This window comes from Panthera uncia (assembly GCF_023721935.1).
Source record: "Panthera uncia isolate 11264 chromosome A1 unlocalized genomic scaffold, Puncia_PCG_1.0 HiC_scaffold_17, whole genome shotgun sequence".
Lineage (NCBI taxonomy): Eukaryota > Metazoa > Chordata > Mammalia > Carnivora > Felidae > Panthera > Panthera uncia.
Genome location: NW_026057577.1, coordinates 51,521,696 through 51,548,139, shown reverse-complemented (window position 1 = coordinate 51,548,139; position 26,444 = coordinate 51,521,696). Strand labels below are relative to the sequence as shown.

The 26,444-nt window shown below is 35.9% G+C and overlaps 1 protein-coding gene across 1 annotated transcript in view; it reads right to left on the bottom strand.

Moving 5' to 3' along the window:
- Positions 1-26,444, bottom strand: part of BDP1 (B double prime 1, subunit of RNA polymerase III transcription initiation factor IIIB) — an 89,290-nt gene that overhangs the window by 26,797 nt on the left and 36,049 nt on the right. Inside the window, exons 13-28 of the mRNA XM_049649605.1 lie at positions 26,062-26,221; positions 24,230-24,321; positions 23,136-23,337; positions 22,266-22,378; positions 19,606-21,118; positions 18,373-18,560; positions 17,705-17,927; positions 14,838-15,016; positions 13,884-14,088; positions 12,679-12,818; positions 9,595-9,793; positions 9,122-9,312; positions 7,719-8,106; positions 5,936-6,058; positions 1,647-1,683; positions 751-843 (exon numbers count right to left, since the gene is read on the bottom strand). Of these exons, the coding sequence (XP_049505562.1) occupies positions 751-843; positions 1,647-1,683; positions 5,936-6,058; positions 7,719-8,106; positions 9,122-9,312; positions 9,595-9,793; positions 12,679-12,818; positions 13,884-14,088; positions 14,838-15,016; positions 17,705-17,927; positions 18,373-18,560; positions 19,606-21,118; positions 22,266-22,378; positions 23,136-23,337; positions 24,230-24,321; positions 26,062-26,221 (4,046 nt within the window). The remainder of the gene's footprint in view (positions 1-750; positions 844-1,646; positions 1,684-5,935; positions 6,059-7,718; positions 8,107-9,121; positions 9,313-9,594; positions 9,794-12,678; positions 12,819-13,883; positions 14,089-14,837; positions 15,017-17,704; positions 17,928-18,372; positions 18,561-19,605; positions 21,119-22,265; positions 22,379-23,135; positions 23,338-24,229; positions 24,322-26,061; positions 26,222-26,444) is intronic.

The window sequence follows — 26,444 nt, the reverse complement described above, 5'->3', positions numbered from 1 at the left end:
TTGAGCCCCACGATGGGTGTACAGTTTACTTTAAAAAAAAAAAAAAAAAAAGACAGAGAGAGAGAATGAGCCATGTAAGAAACACAGACCAGAGAATTCGTTGATAAATATATAGTTATAGGCCCTGAATAATATATAGTAAAAATGGCAACCCACTCATGTCCAGGCACAATAATTAACAGGAAAATAATTAATGTAACTATCCATTTAATGTACTTAAAATACAAGGTGCTTAGAGAGTAAAGACCATAGCTTCTCCATTAAGGCCAGCCTAAAATATTAAAAATCTGGGTGGACATATATTTTGGCTCAGTTCAAACTAACGAAACAGTCCAAACTAAATTATGTCATTGACTGTTATTGTCCCTTGATACTGTATTCCACTGTCAAGTAATTGTGAAGACTATCCAAAGCAGGAGCTCCTTTGGCTAAAGAAACCTGTATAAAGTGATCAGTGATCTCAATTAACCAATGTTTATGATGAGAAAGGTGGAGGACTCATTGGATTATTCTAGAAAGACAACCTTTTTTCAATAAACCAAGTGTACTATCTTGAAATGGTGGCCACTACATCTAAATGGGCTGAGGTGGGTGCATCAATGCACACATATTACTTATTTCTGGAAAAACAACAAAGTTATACCAACTTCAAATGTAAAAGTACTGACTTATTACTCAACTGTGGGTATAATTTCTTAGAAGTTGGATTTTAAAAGGTTTTTTTCAGTAGGCCTTATCTTTCATTCTTACCATCACTCTGTTCTGTACCAATCTCTGACTGCAACACTAGATCTCCCATTGTAAGTAAAGTTATAGCAGCTTCAGTACTTCCATCATTGGTACCTTGTGAGAAAATATAACAACATTAAAACAGAAGGATGAATCTGGAAATTTACGATTGCTTGCTTTAGAAAACATTTTTAATTCAGGTGTTTATCCTCTAGCAACAAGTTTCAGTATCTTCCATACCACTAATTCCTTACTAGGGTAGTATTTTATTACTACAAAAAAAAGAAATCATGCATTATTAGCTTTTATTCATTGAAAATGCCTCCCTCCCATTAAATAACTTAAGTTACCTTCGAAGAAAGTAAACCTGTGCAGATCAGAGGAAATAATACTTCTTTATTAAACATTTAACTCTTAACTCACTTCATAAAGTAATTATTCCAAGAATCCAAGTTTCTCCTGGAGATAAAACATTCAACATGGAAACTTTTTGTTCAACTCCCAGCAAGGACTCATTTACTAACTAATACCAATACTAGGGGTGCCTGGACAGCTCAGTCAGTTAAGCAGCTTCCAACTCTTGATTTGGGCTGAGGTCATGATCTCACAGTTCATAAGATCGAGTCCCATGTCAGGCTCTGTACTGACAGCGTGGAGTCTGCTTGGAATTCTCTCTCTCCCTCTTTCGCTGCCCCTTCCTCACTCACACTCTCAAAATAAATAAATCACCATTTAAAAAACAAAACAAAAAAAGATTCTCTCTTCCTCTCTCTCTCTCTGTCCCTCACCCACTTACACATGCACACTCATACGCTCTCTCCCTCTAAAAAAAATTAAGTTAAAATTTAAAAAAATTTTTTAAATCACCCTGCTAGTGTTAACCAGGTAGTTTTGGCAGTTTCCTTATTAACAGTTACCTGTTTCATCTTGGGTATGTTCACCTGTGGTCATTTCCTAGAAGAGGAAAAGATAAGCAATGCCTTATGTATTTTCCCAAATATATGTTCTACGTCTCAAAAAGCACTATGCTTTTACAGTTCTTCTATGCTTCTGATTACAAAGTAGAGGAAACTGTGGTTTCCCTTTATAATTATTCAGAATATTTCATCATCAGAAATAATTTAAAAGCCAAATTCTTTTGTCTCTTGCTACTTATTTTACTCTTTCTTTTTAACTTTAATCATATTCCATCTACCATGTGCATTTACTAGTCTTACTTCACTTCTTCACTTTCATAATCTTTCAACTTCAGTCATATTTGTCACTGATTTTAATCCAATGGAAACCAAAGTCTGACGAATATCACCCATTTTTTTTAACTAGGTGGCTTAAAACTTAAATGAATTTTAATAAATTAAAAAGTTACAAGATCTGGGCACCTGAGTGGCTCAGTTAAGCATCTGACTTGATTTCAGCTCAGGTCATGTTTTCACACTTCGTGAGTTCAAGCCCCTTGTTGGGCTCCACACTGTCATGTGGAGCTTCCTTGTGATTCTGTCTCCATTTCTCTCTGCCTCTCCCCCACTTTCTCTTTCCCTTTCAAAATAAATAAACTTAAGAAAAAAAAAAGGTTACAAGATCATGTCCAGCATGACATCATAAGGCTCTGCTGACCCTCTCCCCAGTGAAACTGGTAAAATTTAATAAAACCAAACATTTAAAGCCTCTGGAAATGGTCATAAAGGCAATAGAAACCTCTTTTTGAGCAACTGATGAAAATAAGGTAACAAACTAAGAGCCTGTGGTATCTCAACTAAGACTCTCTCCCCGCTCCTTCTTCCCAGCTCAATGAACCAGAGACTCCACCTCACACATTTGCAGCCAAAAAAGTAAGGCCCCTTTCTCCTTGCAAGTGCCAGCACAAGAACTTTCTTTCTAAGAGGATCAGGACTTTAGCTTCTGACCCAAGAATCTGGGGTCAGATTCATAGTAGAAAACAGAAGAATTATCTATTATGAATTTGCACATAAAAATCCTCAATAAAATACCAGCAAGCCAAATCCAGCGACATAAAATTGCATGCCATGACCAAGTAGGATGCAATTTTTGATTTGACATCCTGTTATAATGAATGTAATACAACATATCAGTACAAAAAAAAAGCAAAAATCACATGATCATCTCCAAAGATGCATAAAAAGCATATGACAACTGCCAACATCCTTTCCTAAGAATCCTCTCACACAAACCAAGGATAAACTGAAACTTCTTCAATTTGATAAAAAAAAAAAAAACCCTATGAAAAATCCAGAGCTAACATCAAACTTGATGGTGAAAGACTGGATGCTTTCCCTTTAAGACCAGGAATGAGACAAAAGTATGCGTTCTTGCCACTTCTTTGTTCAATATGTATTGGAGGTTCTAGCAAGGGAAACTAGGCAAGCAATAGAAATAAAAAATATCCAGATGGAGAAGTGTTAAGTCAAATTCTGTTTCTGAGAAAGATATGTTGAAGTCCTAAGCTGAGTACCATGAATGTAACTTTACTTGGAAACAGGGCTTTTTCAGATGTTATCAGGCTAACATGAAGTCATATTGCATTAGGGCTCACCCTATCCAATACAACAGGTGTCTTTAGAAGAAAAGTCAGGACACACACACAGAAAGAACACGATGTGGCAATGGAGGCAGAAGTTGGAAATGTGCTGCCATAAAGCCAAGCAATGACAAAGATCTCTGGCAATTGTCAGAGGGTAGGAGAAAGGCCTGAATAGTTTTTCCCTCAGAGTCTTCAGAAGGGGGATGGTGATTTTGGAATTCTAGCCTCCAAAACTGAGAAAATAACTTTCTGTAGTTTTGAACCACCTAGTTGATAGCATTTTGTTATAGAAGCACTGAGAAACTAATACAGAATGGCAGAAGTAGAACTATCTCTATTCACATGTCATGATCTTGTAAATAGAAAATCCTAAGGAATCCACTAAAAATCTATTAGAACTAATTAGTTCAGCAAAGTTGCAAAATACAAGACCAACATACAAAAATCAATTGTATTTCTATATACACACTTGCAATGAAAAACCTGAAAGTGAAATTGAGAAGACCAATCCATTCACAAGAGCCTCAGATACAACATACTTGAAAATAAATTTAACAAAGGAAGTGCAAAGTTTATACCCTGCACACTACAAAATGCTATTGAAAGAAATCAAAGAAGATCTAAGTAAATGGGCAAATATCCATGTTCATGAATTAGAAAACTGTTAATATGGGACTAGCCCCCCCAAAGTGATCCCCAGATTCAATGCAATCCCAATCACAATCTTAGATTATGTCGAGTAGAAAATAACAAGATGATTTTAAAATTCATATGGAATTACAAGAGACCCACAATAGCTAAAACAATCTTAAAAAAAGAATAAAGTAGGATGGCTTATACTTCCTAATTCCAAAACTTACCACAAAGCAACAGTAATCAATCGAGCATCACTGGTACAAGAAGAGACAGGAAATGGAATAGAACCGAGAATCCAGAAAAAAAATCCATACATCTACAGCCAATTGATTTTTGACAAGAATGCAAGAGAATTCAATAAAGAAAGAATGGTCTTTTCAAAGAAATAGTGTGACAACTGTATTGTCATGTGCAAAGAATGAAGAACTCTAACCGCATACCATATAAAAAATTAACTCAAAATGGATTAAAGCCTTAAATGTAAAACTACAGTAAAATCTGTAAACCTATTAGAAGAAAAAGTGGAGTAAATCTTCAAGATCTTGGCTTTCACAAAGATATCTTAAATATTACAACAAAAGGGGCGCCTGGGTGGCACAGTCGGTTAAGCGTCCGACTTCAGCCAGGTCACGATCTCGCGGTCCGTGGGTTCGAGCCCCGCGTCAGGCTCTGGGCTGATGGCTCAGAGCCTGGAGCCTGTTTCCGATTCTGTGTCTCCCTCTCTCTGACCCTCCCCCGTTCATGCTCTTTCTCTCCCTGCCCAAAAAAAAAAAAAAAAAAAAAAAAAAAAAAAATATTACAACAAAAGCCTGAGCAACAAAAGAAAAAAGACATAAAACGAACTTTATCACATTTAAAAACGTTTGCGGGGCGCCTGGGTGGCTCAGTCGGTTAAGCATCCGACTTCGGCTCAGGTCACGATCTCACGGTCCGTGAGTTCGAGCCCCGCGTCAGGCTCTGGGCTGATGGCTCAGAGCCTGGAGCCTGCTTCCAATTCTGTGTCTCCCTCTCTCTCTGGCCCTCCCCCGTTCATGCTCTGTCTCTCTCTGTCCCAAAAATAAAATAAACATTAAAAAAAAAAAAAAAATTAAAAAAAAAAACAAAAAAACGTTTGCACTTAAAGGGAACCATCAAGAAAATGAAAAGAGGGGCATCTGAGTGGCTCAGTCAGTTGAGCATCCGACCCTGGATTTTGGCTCAGGTCACGATCCTAGGGTTGTGGGATCGAACACTGCACTGTGCTCCACACTGAGGATGGAGCCTGCTTGGAATTCTCTCTCTCTCCCTCTGCCCCTCTCCACTATTCATGCTCTAATTAAAAAAAAAATTGAAAAGATGACTCACGGAACAGGAGAAAATATTTGGAAATCGTATATCTAATAAGGAACTTGTATCCTTACTATTTAAAAATTTCTTACAATTCAACAAAAAGACACACAGACCAGTAATTTAAAAAATGTGAAAAGGTGGGGGCACTTGGGTGGCTCAGTTGGTTAAGTGTCCGACTCCTGATTTCAGCTCAGGTCATGATCTCAAGGTTTGTGAGACTGAGCCCAGCATCGGGCTCTGCACTAACATTGTGGAGCCTGCTTGGGATTCACTCTCTGCCTCTCTGTCTGTCCCTCCCCTGCTAGCACATTCTCTCTCTCAAAATAAATAAACTGTAAAAAAAAAATTTTAATAAATAATTCCCAGACTTGATTTGCAAAAACAAGGAAGAGTATCAAACAAAAAGGAACTAAATATATTTTAAATAATTTATATTGAATACAGATTTAATGCAACAGAACTTTAACTTAAGTTTATGAGGATATTAAGAGTGACTCACACAAACATACACAAATCAATGCTTTGTGAGTGAAATATAAAATCTTTGGATTATTTACCAGTTTCTACTATTCATACTTATAGCTCCCTGAATGACAGAAATTAGTAAGAATGGCTTATAAACTTAAAACTTTCAAAATAAACTTCTATTTTTTTTTAACGTAAACAGAGTTAAAGACAAAACATATTAGAATGGATGCTTACCATAGATAATGCCTTCAAATTTTCTTCTTGTTTCATTTGCTGAGTAGTCACATCTGTGCTGGAGACTGGATGCTCAACAACAGCTATACATCCTACATCAGGTGCATTCACAGTTATTTCAAGCTATCAAAATGAAATTTCATTATTTCATTTTGGCATACTATATTCAGCAAAACAAACAAGTAAAATAAAGTGTGTTAAATTGAAGAAATAATCCACGTTCATACACAATTAAAAAATACAGCAATTCTTAAAATGACAACATCAACTTGGCAAAAGTAAAACATTTAAGATTTTTGAGACGTCTGGGGCGCATGAGCAGCTCAGTCAGTTAAGCATCCGATGTACAATTTAGCATGTCATTCAGTGATTCCACTTCTAGGTATATCCCCCAAAAAATGGAGAACAGGGATTAGAAGACGTATTTGTACACCCATGTTAATAGCAGCATTCTTTGCAATAGCCAAAAGGTAGAAGTAACCCAACTGTCCACTGACAGATGAAAAGATAAAAGATATGTGGTATAGATATGTAATGAAATATCACTCAGCCTTAAAAAAAGAACATTCTGGAGGCCCCTGGGTGGCTCAGTCGGTTGAGCATCTGACTTCAGCTCAAGTAATAATCTCATGGCTTTTTGAATTCAAGCCCCACATCGGGCTCTGCGCTGACAGGGCGGAGCCTGCTTGGGATTCTCTGTCTCCCTCTCTCTCTGCCCCTCCCTTGCTTCTGCTCTCTCAAAAATTAAAAAAAAAAAAAAAGAAAGAAAAAAGAAAAAAAATTGTTTTAACCTTTAAAAAAAAAAAAGGCATTCTGATACATGTATACTATATCAATCTGAATGACTACTAAAAACTTTATACTACATGAAATAAGCCAGTCACAATGAAAACAGATACTGTTATGATTCCAGTTATGTGAAGTAGCTAGAGTCAAGTCACAGAGACAAAAGTAGAATGGTGCTTGCCATAAATGAGAGGAGAGGAGAGGAGGTAATGGGGAATTATTGTTTAATGAGTACAGGTTTAGTTTCGCGAGACGAAAAAAGCTCTGTGGATGGATGGTGGTGATGGTGTAGCACAACAATATGAATACACTTAATGCCAATGAACTATATACACTTTAAAATGGCTAACATAAATTTTAGGGTATGTGTATTTTACAATTTTTTCATAATTTTATTTTTTTATTTTGAGAGAGAGCAGGAGTAAGTACAAGGCGGGGAGGAGCAAAGGGAGGGAGAAAGTGAATCTCAAGCAGGCTCCATGCCTAGCAAAGAGGCTGATGTGGGGCTCAATCTCACGACTGTGAGATCACGACATAAGCCAAAACCAAGAGTCTCACACCCAACCAATTAAGCCACTCAGGGGTCCTTTACCACATTTAAAAGAAAAAGAAAAGAAAAAAAAGGTGTCCCTTCTACCTTCTCTACCAACCAGAGCTTAGCCTGAGCCTACCAGAGAGTTAAAACATCTGCCAAAATGAAAAGGAAAAATTAATCAGAAAGTAGATTTAGTAGCCTCCACATTCAAGTGAAATCAGATTTCTATCATTATTACACTGGCCACCTCATGGCAAGCCTAGATTATAGAGGTTCAGTAATACAGGAGCCTCCTTCTATTGATTCCTTCAAATATCTACGAGGGCTTAAACAAATTACATACGGCAGGGTTTATTTAGCAAATGAACTGTTCAAATCCTAATAATCACTAAGAAGAAATAATGATACACTAAAAGAACAAAATAAGACAGACAAAGTTCCAAGATTCAAAAAACAAAATACCTCTTCCATCGTTTCCTCAATTTGAGCAGTAACAGGTTCGGGAGATCTGAGACCAATGGGAACAAACACTGGAGCTTTGTTTACTTCTTCTGGAGCAAGATGGTAACTGTCTTCTTCATAATCAGGCTCAAAATCTTCAGCATCATCTTCATCTTCTTCCTGAGAAGCCCGAAGAGTCACCAGCGTGGACTTGGAAGCACGAGGTTCCTTCCTAGAGGTCTTACTTCGCATTCGTTTTGATCCACGGCCCCTAGTGACATTTGGTTTGATCTTTCGATGCATTCTCCTTCCACCATGATCCACCTCGTTCTCAGAAGCAGAAGAGATCGTTGTTCTTCGATCCAGAGCAATTTTAGAGTAACTTGATTCTTTCAATAGTTGTGGAGGGCTGGATGTATAATCAAAATAACAATAAAGTCATTACATGCACAAGGATAAAGATAATTTTAATGGAAACCAAATTTTAGAATGAAATCCCAGTTCAAGGCATTAAAATGAAAACTCCCACAACCCATTACGTCAAAAACTTATGCCATGAAATAAAGAAATTTACTATTACTACTAGTTCCTTATTCAGAGTTTGTTCTTAGTTTATCTACCTACACATTTTTCATGGTAAGTTTTTAATTCTGGACCATTTTTTCCTTGCTATTTAAGTGATAATTTCTAGAAATTATTAGAAAAAAATGAGAAAAAGAAAATGGTCCAATAAAACAGAATATAGGATCAAAAAGTGATACTGGTATACAGTACTGGGTAAACAGACTAGGTAAAAAGAAAAAAGAGAAGGCAGAAAACCCATGGAATGATGTTGTTTTTTAGATCTTAAGTTCCTTTCCACTTTCCCTGTAAAGTGTAGAACATGAGTACCCTTCACTTTAGTTTGTGACCCCATTCAAACCAGCACCTTAATTATTTAAGTAATACACACTATTCTTTTATCAGACTTCTGCTCATGTCTTAATATACTCAACATTCAGAAATTTTAAACATAGGAAAGAAAAGTCTTCCTAAGAACATCAAAAAAAGATAAACTTTAGTAAATAAAAATCATAGGTAGGGACACCTGGGTGGCTCAGTCAGGTGAGCATTCAACTCTTGATTTTGGCTGTGGTCATGGGATCGAGGCCCACATCAGGATCTGTGCTGAGTGTGAAGCCTGCTTAAGATTCTCTCTATATCCTTCTGCCCCTATACCTTGCTTATGTGTGTGCACTCTCTCTCTTATTTTAAAAGTTTAAAAAAAAACTTGAGTGGTTAAGAAACAGATCTGTCAATAAAAAATTATCTACACTTCTGTTAACAAGCCATCTTTTTTCACTCTACCATTAAGGTAGGACAGCCATAAAGAGTAAGTTAGTTTTATTTCCTATTCTGAAGATACTCGTTAAATAAAACTTTACCTTGTTAGTTTACTGACACACTGCTCTTCAACAACTGAAGACATAGAATTATCCACTATAGTTTTTTCTCCAACACTTCCTGATGGTCCAACTTCTGAATGGGCATCTTTTTTGGCCAAAATAGCCTCTTTGGAATCTATACAATCTTTTCTTGCTGAAACCTCCAATGATGTCAGAAACTCAGCCTTTTCCTTAAATTTAAGAACAGCTAATGTTACCATGCAAACAATCTCTATCGTAATTTGGTTTGGGGGTTGGACCTAAAGCTCTAAGCTTACACACACACACACACACACACACACACACACACACACGATGGATAGCTTCTAAATTTTTTAATATTGGAAAGTAGCTCAATTTTTATAAAATTGGTTACAGTACAAAAGACAAAACTGTATTTTTTTTATAAATTCTCTCCGTCACGATCTTGACAAAACAGAGCGAATGATAAAAAGTATTTTTTTCAAACTTACTTTTTGAAGGAGCTGGGTATCATCTCCTGGCTGCAGCAAATTATCTTCTGGCTTCCTTGCCTCACTCTGATCTGTTCTGTCTTTTTCTATACCTAGTTCCTCCTTCTTACCATGTGCTCTTCCCAAATTTGGCTTAGCCTTTTGGAATTGCCTTCTTGTCAACTGTGCTGGACTAGGAACATACCGTTTAGGTTCAGGTCTAGAACGAAGTACAAATCATGTTGAAAAACCAAAATCACAATTCCTTGTTGATTTAACAGCTGCTATGTCAAACACTTTTGAACACAAGCCAATTCTATGTTCGAAGGACTATATATAAATTGGCTCTAAAACCAAGCACAAATGATGATATAAAGAACGTAAAAGCTTTTACAACTTGCAGTTTCTGTATAATCTGGAAAATACTTTTAAAATAACAATCTTTTCTTACTTTCATTCATTGATTCTGATGTGTAGTGTCATGGTACTTTAAGCAATTTTCAAAGAAATAACCAAATACAAAAAAAAAAAAAAAGCAAGCCAGTACTTGAACATGGACAAATGTACAATGGTTACATCCTTGGTCCTTCTGGCCCAAGACCAGGCTTGAAAGCCAGAGTCCATTCTCCTATCAGAAACCTATCAGCTAATGGAAAAGGATTTACTAAGAGTCAGATTCATATGATCTCAATATAACCCATGTGTATCTGCCAAATCAGACAAAGACAAGGTTTTAACATTCAATAGAGTACGAATAGCTCCCAAGACAATCCCTAAACACCTATCCTAGGTTTTCCTGGAAAATATTTTAATAACTAGCAAGGATCTGAATTCTGAACTGGGAAGTTTAAAATTAACATAAACCTAGATATCATAAAGAAAATTAAGTATCAGGAGTTCTCTGAAAGATCTGTATTAAAGACTAATTATGAGTAATACTTCTACTAAATTATCCAGAAGAGAAAGTAATTACATTTCTAAATGCTCCAACCCTGCTAAGCTCTTTGGTCAAACACCTAGGAAGTTCACAAGAAATTCTAACAGGGTTATGATGTGGCTAAATACATTCCAATGTAGGCTAACGTATTTAGGAAAACATTGTATTTAACTTAAGCTATTGACAGTCAAGTGTGATTTTACAAATGCAAGTAAGGATAAAATGCTACTGAAGTCAAAAGAGATAATACTGGACTTCGGAATAACCTAACTTTAAAACTGTTAAGATTACATACCCTAAAGAAATTACCATTCATGATAAAGTAAACAGCTGGAATAAATTTCACAAATAGAAAAAGGTTTTTCAAAAACAGGGGGCTGTGGGCTGGAGTGTGGGTTTCCAAAAAGGAAAATTAAAAGTTTGATTTCTCTCTGGGGCACCTGGGTGGCTTAATCGGTTAAGCATCCAACTTCAGCTCAGGTCATGATCTCACGGTTCGTGGGTTCGAGCCCCACATCGGGCTCTGTGCTGACAGCTAGAGCCTAGAGCCTGCTTTGGATTCTGTGTCTCCCTCTCTCTGCCCATCCCCTGTTTCACTCTCTCTCAAAAAATAAATAAACGTTAAAAAATTTAACAAAAAAAAAAAAAGGCAGGGGAGGAAGCACTGGGTGGCTCAGTTGGTTAAGCATCCAACTTGAGCTCAAATAAGATCTCATGGTCCATGAGCTCAAGCCCCACATCAGGCACTGTGCTGACAGCTCAGAACCTGGAGCCTGCTTCAGATGGGTTCTGTGTCTCCCTCTCTCTCTCTGCCCCTGCCCCGCTCATGCTCTGGCTCTCTCAAAAATAAATAAACATTTAAAAAAAAAAAAAAAAAAACAGCCAATGCCTGATCTATAAAAAAAATAAAAAATAAAAAAAAAAAAGGTTTGATTTCTCTCATTAAAAAACACAAAGGCTCCACATAATATCTCTTGAAACATGTAAAGCTTCTTTCTTTATACAGAAAGGTCTGCCTATATAACTATGTCAATTTGCTAGTCTGAAAGTCATAAATCCTGAAAATTTAACTTTAAACACTAATTTGGCAATGTTACTTTCAACAAGCCATTTAAATCCTCTAGGTCAACCTACTCAATTATAAATGAGAGCATTAGGAAACACTGATCTTGAAGGTCACTAGTGTTTAAAGGTTCACTTAGAGTAAAAATCAAATTCCTTACAACAGTCCTATATAATCTGCCAATGCCCTTGGCTGGGCTCTTTCTTACATCTACTGCTCTCTCCCTCTTTACCCATTTCAAACTTGCTCCCCTTGCTGTTCCTCAAACAAGTCAGGCATGCTCTTGCCTACAGTATTTTCAAGTTGTTGTTCTCTCTCCCCCTATACATCATCTGGACCTGCTCCTTCACTTCTTTTTGGTCTTCTCTACAGCAGCACCCACGCAATGAAACATTCTCTGATCACCACTAATTAAAAAGTAGTATCAGTGGGGTGCCTGGGTGGCTCAGTCGGTTAAGCGTGTGACTTCAGCTCAGGTCATGATCTCATAGTCCATGAGTTCGAGCCCCGCGTCGGGCTCTGTGCTGACAGCTCAGAGCCTGGAGTCTGCTTCCGATTCTGTGTCTCCCTCTCTCTGCCCCTCCCCTGCTCATGCTCTCTGTCTCAAAAATAAATTTAAAAAAAACATTAAAAAAAAAAATTTAAAAAGTAGTATCGGTAATAATAAGGCAGACTGCAAGTAATAAATAAAAGTGGTGGTACTAAAATATCTTCACCTTTCTAGCGTTAACTCTTTTAAAAGATATTCTCACCATTTGGCTTAGAACACAGTTCTAAATACAACATATACACTTCAGTGAACTTCCTATTTATGAATTTCAATAAGATATAAACTGTAAACATACAAAGAACTTAAGAATTTCTGTTTACTAACAAATTGAATTTTAAAGTAAAAAATAATGAGGTTCACCAAGCTTTGTGCAGAAATTATAAATTATAAGAGTATCAATCATGCAATTCTTATAGTATCTGAAGAAGCATACTTAAAATATTCTGTTTCATAATTAACTATTACTTTATCCTTTAACAAAATGTTCTCGATGTGAAGTTATCCAATCTTCATCTTTAGAAAGTTTTATGGTTTTCTGATTAAAAGCAAACTCACCTCATCTTTTCATCTAAAACATTTACTTTGTTAACATGAAGAGGGTCTACAAGAACCATGTGACTCTGGTTTTCATGTAGTCTACCTTCAGAAACTTTGGAAGATACAACTTCAATTTCAGTTCCAACTGGAGAATTTGGCTAAAATGACAAAACAAGATGATTTTTTTTTAACAAGTGAACATACTTCCTAAAATTGTTCAATCATTAAGAAAGGTATTGAGTTTTTCAAAATGAAGAGTCAAACTAGGTATGCAATGTTCATGTTTGCTGCCCAAAACCAAAGTCCTAATTCAGAGAGAAAGTTTCATTTATTGCAGTTATTACATTTACAAAATGCTTTAAAAACTACAATAGTTATCTGCTGTGAACAACCTCACCAGAAATGATTAATTTTTTTTTTTAAAAACAGTCTTTTGGGGTGCAGGGGGGTTCAAAAAAGGATTATAATCACTTTAAATCTAGATTTTCCCTTGGTAGACAAGTAAAAAGGACAAAAAAAAAAAAAAAAGCACAAGATCTGTTGAAAAGGGCATTATACTACTTAGATTCGTATCACAAGATGCATCAGTAAGAGATTGGTTAAATTTTCATTCAAACATCAGGATGTCATGCAGTAGTGAAAAATGATGTGTCTCCATATTTCTTGATGCAAAAAGTCAACATATTAAGTAAAAACTAAGTGATAAAACTAACACACAGTGATTTTATAATTTAAAAAAATTATTTTATTTTTAAGTAATCTCTACACCCACTGTGGGGCTAGAACTTACATCCCCTGATTAAGAGTCACATGCTCTACCAACTGAGCCAACCAGGCACCCTGATGACTTTATTATTTAAATTTACATAAGTGCACACACATGCATGGATGGAGATATACCCAGGAAGATATGTCAGAAGGTTGTCAGTAGTTACCTCAGTGTAGTAAGACTGGGAGAGTCATTATGTTGTTTTATACTGACTGAACATTTATGAAATGACTGAACCCATTTCATAATGAATGAGTTCATTAAAAAGGAAAAAATATGTATCCATTTTCACTTAAAAAAATTCCAGAATAGGAAATCTGGAACAGAATTAGGTTATGTTACATATTCATTGATTAGAGTGTCAGATGCCTATACTCTAAGCCAAGTCTGAGCTATCATTTCACATTTTAACATGCATTAAAAGGCTCAATTTAATTATATAACAATAACTCACCACAGTCAATAGTTTTTTAGTTTCATCTTTCTGTACTACTGTTTTTTCTTCCTCAACTATGCCTTTGGCTTCACCTTTTTCTATATGCCTCTGTCCAGTCTTTCTTATGTTTGGTCTGGGTCTTTGAAGTCGGCCCCTTACTGTTCGAATGGTTGGGACAACACTTTCCTTGGATTCTTGCTGGGAACTATTTATATTATGAGCCCTAGAAAAGAAGACCAGGACAAAGAGAGGGAATTGAAATGTAAAAAGATGAAAACTACCATAAAAATACAGAATTTGAATCTCCTCTAATAAACTATAAAACTTTTTGTAACATTAGAGAAAAATCTATTTTCTGATGATACATAAATCTTCTTTTATTAAAAAAAAGATTATTTTAATTTTCACAAGGTAATGAACTTATATAAGGTACCTAGAAGACTGAAACTCACAGACAGAGAGAAAGTACAATGGTAGTTGCCAGGGAATGGAAGAGGGAGGTTAGGGAGGTCTTGTTAATGGGTACAGAGTTTCAGCTTGCGAACATGAAAAAGTTCTAGAGAGAAATGTGACAAAGATTGTAAAACAATGCGAATGTCCTCAATGCCATTAGACGATTAAAAAAAAAAATTAAACTGGTAAATTTTATGTCTTTTACCACAATTTTTAAGAAGATAATTAATATAAATCTTATACACACGTGTTTTTTAATGCAATGCTTTGTATAAAACCTTAAGCAGCTAATAGTGAATCTAATAAGCAGTCAAGCATTAAAAGGTGTAGAACTCAATGTGATTTTCTATTTTAGGCAGTCTGCCATATGAATAAAAATAAACGAAGTATTTTTGGTATTCACTTTTAAAATACATTAACACATCTCAAAAACACTGGAGAAATATTTGAAGGAATTCTATTTTAGATTTTCTTTTTCTTTTTAATATTTTAGATTTTCAAAGAACTATCACTGTTTACCCCATAGAAACAACTAATTCCTTTTCCTGGGCTTGCACAGGCTGAGACTCCTCTTGAGGACCACAAGAACTTGAAGGTGAAAGGTCCTTTTCAGTCTGTATACATGGTAATATCACAACCTCCTCCTGCCTGTGACCTGATTTGTCTTTTTCTCCTGCTGCCATTAGGGAAGCAACATCCTAGAAGGCAGACAAAAAAACTTCATCAAGGGTATGGTTAAAGTATAGGGAAATAGGAACTTTCATACACTACTAAGCAAAATAAATTGGTCAAGTGTCTGCAGAGAAAACAACAGTATCTACCAAAAATTTTAATTCCCAGAAATTCTACTTCTAGAAACGTATCTTATAAAAATACTCAACTAAGTATGTAGAAAATTACATACAAGGACATTTGCTATAGCAATTTAATAGCCCCCCAGAAAAGCAAGAAAACAAAAAATTAGAAATAAGACAAACCTATCAGTAGGGTATTGAATAAATAAATTATAATTTGTTTATAATGCAACGGTGCAAAGCCATTTAGAAGATAAATTTCTATATAATGATCCAAAAATATGTTCACAATACTGTGTTAAGTGAAAAAATGAGAAGGCAAGCTAGGGTGCCATTTTTGCAAAATAATAAAAATACCCACAACATTTTATTATTTATATACAAAAGTATCTATATAGAAAAGGCTACGTGGATACATTCAAAATAGCTATGTGATTAACTTGGGAGGGAGAAATGGAATATTATAAAGGACTCTCACTTTTTAGATTACATATTTTTTCAATCTGAAATTTTTATAATCAGATAAAATAACCAATAAAAAAAGATATACCTTTTAAAAATATAAGATCAGGAAGAAAAAGTACAAATTTTTTTAAACTTTTTTTTTTTTTTTAACGTTTATTTATTTTTGAGACAGAGAGAGACAGAGCATGAACGGGGGAGGGTCAGAGAGAGGGAGACACAGAATCTGAAACAGGCTCCAGGCTCTGAGCTGTCAGCACAGAGCCCGACGCGGGGCTCAAACTCACGGACCGCTTGATCATCACTTGAGCCGAAGTTGGCCGCTTAACTGACTGAGCCACCCAGGCGCCCCAAAAGTACAAATTTTTAAGCACAGTAAGAACTAAGCTATTTTGAAAATATAAAAGACGAATTTTATTTCAAAAAAGCACTTTTTGTCATTTTATTTTTAATTTTTTTCAATGTTTATTTTTGAGAGAGAGAGAGAGAAAGAGAGAGAGAGAGAGAATAAGAAGAAGAGGAGCAGAGAGAGAGGGAGACACAGAATCCAAAGTAGGCTCCAGGCTCTGAGATGCCAGCACATGGCTGTCAGCCGCTTAACCGACTGAGCCACCCAGGCGCCCGTCATTTTTTTATTAACTAGTTTTTTATTAATTATTGAAGTATAGATGGCGTACAATGTTACTAGTCTTAGACATACAACACAGTGATTCAGCAGCTCCATACACTGCTTGATAATCACCCCGACAGGTGTAGTCACTACATTAACTGTATTCCCTATGCTGTACTTTTTATCTCCCTGAGTTACTTATGACTGAAAGTTCGTACCTCTTCAAGATTTTAAGTAATCTCTACACCCACCGGGGGCTCAAACTTACAACCTCAAGAGTTGCATGGTCTACCGAATGAGCCAGCCAGGTAGCTCAGAAAGTTTGTACCTCTTAATCCCCTTTTCCTATTTTGTCAATCTCCCTTACCCCTTCTCTTCTGGCAACCACCAGTTTGTTTTCTCTTTATGACTGTTTCTGTTTTTTATTTTCTAGAACCTACATATAAGTGAAATTATATGGTATTTGTCTTTCTCTTAGTTTTCTCAGCATATTTCACTTGGCAAAATAGACTTGTAGGCCCATCCATGTTATTTTAAATGGCAAACAAAATTCCATTGTGGATTTATATATATATACATATAACACATCTTCTTTATCCATTCATCTGTTGAAGGACACTTTGGTTGCTTTCATATCTTGTCTATTGTAAATAATGCTATGACAAACATAGGGGTGCCTCTATCTTTGGAATTAGAGCTTTCATTTTCTTTGGGTAAATAAACAATACTAGAATTAGTGAATCACATGGTAATTCTAGTTTTACTTTTTGAGGAAGCTCCATATGGTTTTCCACAATGGCTGCACCAATTTACATTCCCACCAACAGTGTACAAGGATTCCTTTCCCTCCACATCCTTGCCACCGCTTGTTACTTCTGGTCTTTTTTGATACTAGTTATTCTGACTGGTGTGAGGTGATACCTCATTGTGGTTTTGATTTGCATTTTCTTGATGATTAAAGATGCTGATGATCTTTTCATATACCTGTTGCCATCTATATGGCCAAAAAACTACTTTTATGTTTAGAACACTCAACTAATGAGTGTTAACACTTCATTTCAAAGTTTCTGATGTTATATCACACAATCTTAATTTGTTATGGACCAAGTTAACAAAGTAAACTAAACTTACTTTTAACTTACTTTTAACTCCTATCAAGCTCTTAACTTTGTATTTCACCCTTCACAACAGAATGAAACAAAAAATGACTATCAATTTCATTTTTCCTATGAAGAAATGAGCTGCCACCATTTGGCTCGGGTCACATAATGAATGCAGGTCAGAACTTGGCATCCCAACCCCCTTAAATGTCTTTCCATGACACACTTGTCCACCATAAAAGATTCAAGATTCTCACAAAAAAACCCATGGAATAATGAGGCACATTAAGTACAGCAACACTAATGTCACATGCAACAGAAACTGCAGGAGAAAATATTTGTGAAACGTTAATCCCAGTTGCTTTAGTTCAGTAACCGTAACAGCTAAAATAAAAACCCTCCACCTTCCACAGCACTCACATGTTGAGAAGGGAGAGTGTTCACCTGTTCACTGCTCTGCTGTAACACAATAGTCTCAGCTTTATCCGTTTCCAATTTCTTCCCAGGTACATATTTTCCTGCTTCCGTAGTCTCTCTCTTTAAAGTTGCTCTTGCTAAGTTTGGTTTTGGTCTTTTGAATCGACTTCTCACAAAAGGTGCTGGTTTAACTTCAAATGGCTTCTGTTCTTGAGGAATAGACTTGCTTTTGGAATAAGGATTATCAAATTTTAGAATGAGATGAAGGGGCAAATGAGACCAGAGTCTTAGGACAACTTTAGAAACTGGCAGTAAACATGAATTCCAATTCTTAACAGGAAAAAAAATTGAACAATATGGTAGATCCAAAAAAACAGGAGGTGTACAATCTAGGTATAAGCCTATGAATATCACCTTTGCACAGAGGAAATACACGTTGTCACACCCATACTGACTTAGGAATATTTGTTACATACAATTCTGATGTTAGTAATTCTCTCAATCGATTATCACAATTACCTCAAAACTCACCTCCAGTCATCCCAAAACTAGCTTGAAATCTGCAACATTACACTATAGATGAACCGTTTTAAGACCTTTGTTTCACAGAATCTGAAAATATAACTTTAGATACTTTTTCTTTAAAAGCACACAGACCAACATATTTGTACCTTGAATTATTATCTGAAAACTGCTCTGGAGCATCTGGAGATTGCATCCCCTGGTCTTCGGTTTTGCCAAGTTCCAAAGTCTGCAAGGAAGTCTTCAAACTACTCAAGTGACCGGATAGTTCCTTTTCAGAATTTCTTTTTTCTGCCTCAGGTGTAAGTACCATGGATAGTACTTCACTGCTAATGTTCTGGAGGAATAATCAAAGGAAATCATCCACAGTAAATCAGCACAAATGGAAAATGTCACAAAAGCATGAACCTCGAGTAACAGAAAACTTTTTATTTTTAAATGTTTAAGTAACCTCTACACCCACAATCTGGGGCTCAAACTCACAACCCCAAGATCAAGAGTCACACGCTCAACCTACGGAGCAAGCTGGGTACCCGAATTGCAAACTTTTAATAAAAGGAAATAATTGAGAAAGATGTGGCCAAAAGAAATAATTCCAATGTATGTTCATTCTAGAGTTAGCACAAACTCCCTATATTCCAGTTCCCTATATTCCTTTTATGTAAAACAGTAACTTTGGGTGTGTGTGGTGGCTCAGTCAGTTATGCGTCTGACTTTGGCTCAGGTCATGATCTCATTGAGCCTGAGTTCGAGCCCTGTTGGGCTCTGAGCTGAAAGCTCAGAGCCTGCAGCCTCCTTCAGATTCTGTCTCCATCTCTCTGGCCCTCCCCTGGCTCCTGCTCTGTCTCTTTCAAATAGAAAATAAAAAAAATAAAAAAAATTTTTTTAAATAAAAGATTAACTTCAGGGGCACCTGGGTGGCTCAGCTGGTTGGGCATCTGACTCTTGACTACAGCCCAGGTGATGATCTCGAGGTTCGTGGGATAGAGCCTGAGTCAAGTTCTGTGCTAACGGCTCAAAGCCTGCTTGGAATTCTCTCTCTGCCCCTCCCTCACTCATGCGTGTGGACACACATGGGCGCTTTCTCTCAAAATAAATTACCTTAAAAACACTTTTTTATAAAAAATAAATAAAAGTAACTTCAAATTGACATTAAGAATGGTAACTTCTCCACAATTAAATCTTTTTGAATTATTTTTTTAAAAAGATATATAGTTTCTTTAAGGTCTTAAAACACAGAATTTAGGGCTAGGGAAGACTTTAAGCTTTCAGAGATTTTAAATTTTGAAGGATTTAAGAGCAATAATCACGGTTTTTATTTTGATAATTTTTCTCTAAAAGTACTCAAAAATAGTTTTTCCCAAAAACAGAAAAATACATACTTTGGTATCTAGTGAAGGCACAGTGCTGCAGCCACCACTACTGCTCTGCATTAAGTCTGTCTCCATTTGTCTTGAGGTCCTGGTCTCCTCTGCTTCATATTTCCTTAGGGAAATGTCCATTTCTCTAGGTTTTCCCAAATCTGCAACCATTTCCTCAGTAGCACTAATCTCTGAGCTGGGATTCCTCAAGGAAATTCCTCGTCCACTTTGTTTCATATCTGCCTCTGTTTCTTCAACAGCAGTTGTCTTTCCTAATACGTTCTCCATCAGGGAAAGCTCTCTTTCTCCAGTTTCTTCCAAATCAATCTCGCTCTCCTCTAAGGCACTGATCTCCACAGGTACCTTTGCCCTCAGGGAAGTTTCTTTTCCAATTTCTTTCCAATCTGTCTCCATTTCACCTAGAGTCTTGACCTGTAAGGCCTTTCCTTGTGTGTCTATTTCTCTTCTTTCAGTTTCTTCCACAGATGTCTCTCTCTCCTCAGTGACATCAATGACCTCTTGTATATTCTCCCTTACAGAAATCTCTCTTCCAGTTTCTTCCAAACCTGTTTCTACTTCATCTGTAGTGCTGACCTCCTCTGGGGCATCTTCCTGTAAGGATATTTCTCTTCTTCCAGTTTCTTCCAAATCTGTCATTCTTTCCTCAGTGACATCAGATATCTCTGATATAATGTCCCTTATGGAAACTTCTCTTCCAGTTTCTTCCAAATCTGTCACTCTTTCCTCAGTGACATCAGACATCTCTGATATACTGTCTCTTGGGGAAACCGCTCTTCCAGTTTCTTTCAAATCTGTCACTCTTTTCTCAGTGACATCAGATACCTCTGATATATTCTCCCTTGGAGAAACCTCTCTTCCAGTTTCTTCCAAGTCTGTGACTCTTTCCTCAGTGACATCAGACATCGCTGATATAGTGTCTCTTGGGGAAACCTCTCTTCCAGTTTCTTCCAAGTCTGTCACTCTTTCCTCAGTGACATCAGGCATCTCTGATACATTCTCCCTTGGGGAAACTGCTCTTTCAGTTTCTTTCAAATCTGTCACTCTTTCCTCAATGACATCAGGCATCTCTGATACATTCTCCCTTGGGGAAACTGCTCTTTCAGTTTCTTTCAAATCTGTCACTCTTTCCTCAATGATATCAGACACCTCTGATATATTCTCCCTTGAGGAAATCTCTCCTCTAGTTTCTTTCAAATCTGTGTCCATTTCCACAGTGTTGTCAATCGTTTCTGCTATCTGCTCTATGGGAGAGACACCTCTTCTCCTAGTTTTTTTAAAATGTGACTCCATTTCCTTAGTACTATTAGCCTCCAGTGATATCTTCTCCCTTGGTAAGGTTTCTTCCACTCTCTTAATTTCTCCCAAAGCTGCTGTCAATTGTCCCGAAGCAACTATCTCCTCTGATACCTCTTCCTTTGAGAAAACTTCTCGTCTTCTAGCTCCTCTTCCTATATTTGGCTTTGGTTTCTGTAACCGAGTTTTCAGAACTGGGACTTTATTATCCTCTTGAATACTTAAAAAAAAAAAAAAAAAGAGGACACACAATCAAATTTTAAACCATACTGCCACCTGAAGAGAGGATGGTTGAGAAACTACTACTGAAACACCACGAATTCTCAAATAAAAAAGCAAAATATGAAGGAAGCCTCAAGAATCTCTGGGTAAAACTTAAAAAATTAAAGGAGAGGGGGGAAAAACCCATGTTTTGAAATTGTAAACTTTTAAAATAAATATATCTACTCACATAGAGACATGTATAAAGAGAAATCTATCGATAACGTCAATTAGATTAGCAGCCAACTGGCTCTGAACAGTCTCCTTCTAATTGTCATCTACATCATCTAGAAAAAGTCTCCAGTTCCCTACATTGGAGCTAGGCCAATTGGTGTCTGCTACTCCTACCTCTTTGCCCCTACTACCCTTTATACAGACATATGCCTTGCCATAAGAGTTAAGCAGCACATTTCCATGGCCAGATTTGACCAGCATCTCAAAAAGCCACATGCAAGTATCATGTGAACAAGAAAGTATTAGGAAAAGCCAAACTTTAAACATACAGATTGATAAAATGCTAGTAATAGTTGAAACCAGACAGTAGGTACACAGGAGTCCATTATTCTGTTCTTGCTACTTTTGTGTACACTGAATATTTCCAAAGGGAAAACAATTTCTAAAGTATACTAGCAATTCCATCGATTTTGCTGGGTATGTTCCAGAGGGGAAAGAAAAAATATAAGACAGCAGTGGCTACAAGTACAGGTTTCTACACATGGGTTTTACATAAAATTTATGTGAATCTTAAACAAAGGCCATATGTGGATCTAATTCCAAAGAAACAAATATAAGAAAATAAGTTGCATTTCATATTTGGACATAGATATTTAATCTAATATGCATGTTAAGTGATACTGCCAATCATGTTAACTCAAGGTCTAATTTATGAGTAAGCAACACATCAAGTCACCAATAAATGAGAAACTGACATGAAAACTATGACATGAATTGCCCTGAAAAGTGAGGTTATATTTGTAAATATTAAGCAATTTGATACACAGATTACAAATCAGTCTCATTTGCTTTTGTTTTAAAAAACTGATTAAACATTTCTAAAACTTAACAAAAAAATTCAAACATTACATAACCAATAAGAGGATACTTACCTTAGACACTCACTAACATTCATTTGAAAAAAATTATCTTCTTTCTCAGATTGTGACGTGATGTCTTCAAACTCAAAATTTTTACATGACTGATCTTCTACCTGTTCAGGACTCTTAATAACAAAACATTTTTAAGGGTTCACAATGAAACACCCATCTATAAAAAACTGCACTGAAAATTTTGCCTGATTTGAGACCAAGGAAAATGGTAAACATTTCAAAATTATAAAATGATATTCAAGGGACATTTTTTAACGTTTTCTCTTTAGAGACCTTAAAAAATTTCATAAGCTATATACCTTCTAGCTCATCTCAAAACCCCCATTCTTTTCCTCCTAATTAGAAAGCAAGTTACTGCACTTCAGTCTCATCTGTTAGAATTACTCCCTGGGATCTGTGTTCTGATTACTATTATTACAGTATAGACCTTGAGATTTATAACAAAACAAATTCAGACCTCAGACTAGGATCTTAACTCTTACTCTTAACACAAAGACTAGTTATTGTATAAATAACTCAAAAATAATCTTTAGTTGTTGGAATTATATTTTAGTAGGAAGCTTTTACCATTTTACTCTGTTTAAGTCAGAGTTAAAAGTCACATACCTAGTCATATTTTCAAAAAGGAAGTGTAATTCAAATATGTGAGTGATGAGGTGCAAGTTAAACATGCTCCATTATGTAAATGCACAAAATATGGATTGCAGAGAGTTCAATGGCATTACAAGTAACAAGGCTACTAGCTCTGAGATTTTGGCTTTAAATTTGTAAACAATGTACAGAACTGTACAGTCTTACAGGTTAAGGGAAGGGGGGTAAAATGGGACTTAAATACTTAACAAAAAAACTGCACAGAATCAGAGTACTTACATCTCTAGCAATACAGGATTCACTTTCATTCTTTTTTACATTGGCCCCAATTTTTTCCTGTGATGTAAGAATTTCTTTTCTTTCAGCAGCTTTACCTATATTTGGCTTTGGCCTTTGCAGTCGGCCCCTCATTAGTCGTACTGGTCTTAAAGCCTTTGTTTGATCGTCGTCCTGAACACCAATTTTTTCACTCAAACTAGAACTACAAAAGAATAAAATTATGGTCATCCTGAAGTCACATATTTGTTTGCAGTATTCCCCTCTCCCATGTATGAATAAGTAAACTGTTTGGAACATAAAATTACAAGTATCCTTTAGAACAGACATAATATTGGAAGCCTGACTATAAAAAACATACCCTCACAAAACTGGAAAAATCTGTCCCTAACAGACATGTAATACCATTCCCCACTAAGAATACTAATTCGCAGGGGCACCTGGGTGGCTCAGTCGGTTTGTGTTTGACTCTTGATTTCAGCTCAGGTCTTGGATCTCAGAGTTTGTAGGATCGAGCCCCACATCAGCTCTGCACTAACAGTGCAAAGCCTCCTTTGCACTCTCCCTCTCTCTGGCCCTTGTCAGTTTGCACACACACATATGTGCACTTTCTCTCAAAAATTAAATAAATAGATAAAAATAAAAATACTAGTTTGTATGTAATGTACACTTCCAGGGCACTGGACATAGATTATGGAATAAATGTACAGTCCACACTATAATACTTCAGATGCATATTAGAGCAGGGCCTACTCTGAATCTGCATTCCAAGTTAAATATTCCCTTTTGAAACCTCCTGCTATAAATAAAATTATCCAGAAACATATATCTTTTAACCATTAATTCATCTAACAAGACTTTGTTAAAATCTTGTTAATAAGTTGAGGAAGAAATGTAAGTCGTAACTCAATGGATCCTTATCATAATTTATTTCTCCAGTAGCATAAGGAACATGATGAAAATGTTTCAACATACCTATAGTTAAAAAAAGACTTAAGTATTCTGAATGAAAACAAAATTCAGACATCATCCAGTACAGATGTTATTACAGTCATTCCTACAAGCTACTACTTTTATTCTACTTTCTAAATACTTACTTAGACACAGTCTCAGTTTCTGGGTTCACTTTCTCTGTATATTCCATTCCAGCAATGTCAGATGTATTCACTTTATCCTTTTCCATTTGATTCTATGAATTCAATTTTTTTACATTTTATTGACAACATAAAAAAAGTCCAAACATTGTAATAAATGGAAATTAAAACAGTGAAATATCATTTTTTGTTCTTCTAACTATAAGAGTTTTAAAAATGATAGATACAGCTATATTATAAAACAGATTTCCATATATTACTGGCAGAAACAAAAATTGGTACATCCTTTCTGGAAAGCCCTTCCCCAATATGAAATCAAAAGCCTTAAAAATATTCATGGTCTTTGACTCAGTAATACCATTTCTAAGACTCTATAAAGAAAATATTTAGACAAACTCCAAGAATTTGCACAAGAGCATTATATGAAATGCTAAATAACGTGAACAGGCAAAAAATCCAATGATGAGTAAATGGTTAAATAAATTCAGGTGTACCCATTGACAGAAAATGACGAAGTCACTAAAAACTGTATCTTCAAAACATAATAATATGAAAAAACATTTATGAAATGTTAGGTACCAAAGGATAAAAAAACAATTAATACTAAAACACAGGGTGCCTGAGTGGCTCAGTCTTTTAAGCATCCAACTCGATTTCACTTCAGGTCATGATCTCATAGTCCGTGGGACTGAACCTTGTGTTAGGCTCTGCACTGATAGCATGGAGCCTGCTTGGGATTCTCTTTCTCCCCCTCTCTCTGACCCTCCCCTGTCATACATGTGCATGCGCACGCATGCTCTTGGAGGGAAGGAAAGAAGGAAGGAAGGAAAAAAAAGCTGGAAAGATGTATGCTAAAAGGTTAGTTCCATCCGGATAATGAAATCACAAGTAATTTGTTTTAATTTTTACATCAATCTGTTTTTCCCACTTTTCTCAAATTTTAAAAGATAATAACATAACTGTATTATAAAAAGTATAATAAAGAAGATTTCACATGACAGGGAAAAAAGCTGACATTTTAAAATGTATTTTAGCAAAAATAAAAAATTTATGACAATATAACGCTGGCAGGGATATAGGGGAAAAGTAACATGCATTTAATGCTTGGAGCAATGTAAACAGACTTTTTTTTTTTTTTTTTTACTGTCATCTGACAAAAGCCAAGAAACATTTAAAATACTTTGACCCACGAATCCCACCTCCTCTAGAAAACTATCCTCTATTTCCTTAAAAGAGTCCTATTTATGGGTCACCTGGGTGGCTCAGTCGGTTGGCGTCTGACTCTTAATTTCAGCTCAGGTCATGATCTCAGTTTCTTGAGTTCAAGCACTGCAACGGGCTCTGCGCTGACAGTGCATAGCCTGTTTGATAAGGATTCTCCCTCGCTCTCTGCCCCTCCCCCACTCACAAGGTCTCCATCTCTCTCAAAATACATAAATCAAACTTTAAAAAAAAACTTAAAAAAATAAACTACAGAAATGTTTATATATATAAAAGAGACAAAGTATGTGAAAGACAGGAATATGTCTGTGGAGAAAGGGTTGTGGATATAATTTTATATAGAACTGTTTAAAAAATATTTTGAATAAAAATCTTATGTAAACAAAAAACAGATTTGTCACTACTGAGGATGTTTGAAAATGATATGCCCTAGCTTCTAAAGAAAATGCATTAATAGGAGACTAGGAAGACACATTGAATATTAATGTGTAAGTCTTTGTAACTTCGTTCTAGTATCAGTCACATTACTGTGTCATTATAAACCAAAACAAATTTTTTCCCAGTCTGGGAGAATTTTCACAATTTTAATTTCCACGAAGTCTCTTATTCCATACCTTTTCCACTGAAGTTTCAGCATGTAAACTCTTGCTCTCTCCATCTGTTTTACCTTGTGAAAGAACAGATTTCTTCCCAACTGCCCTTGACAAATTGGGTTTAGGTCTCTGCAGTTGTCTTCTTGCCATCAGTTTAACACTTCCTGATTGATCAGTTTCCCTAAAAAATGTAGTTTTTATGTTTAAAAAAAATGAACATTATTTAAATTATACCAACGTGCAGGCCCAGTCAAATAAAATTCTGAAAAATTCTTTAAAAATCCACTCAGAGCCAAAAAAGAAGACCTTTAAACTAACTTACAATAAGAGTAGCAAAGAAGACTGAAAAAGAAGAGCAATGAGGAGGTAACTAACATATTCTACCAGATGTTAAAAACAAACTC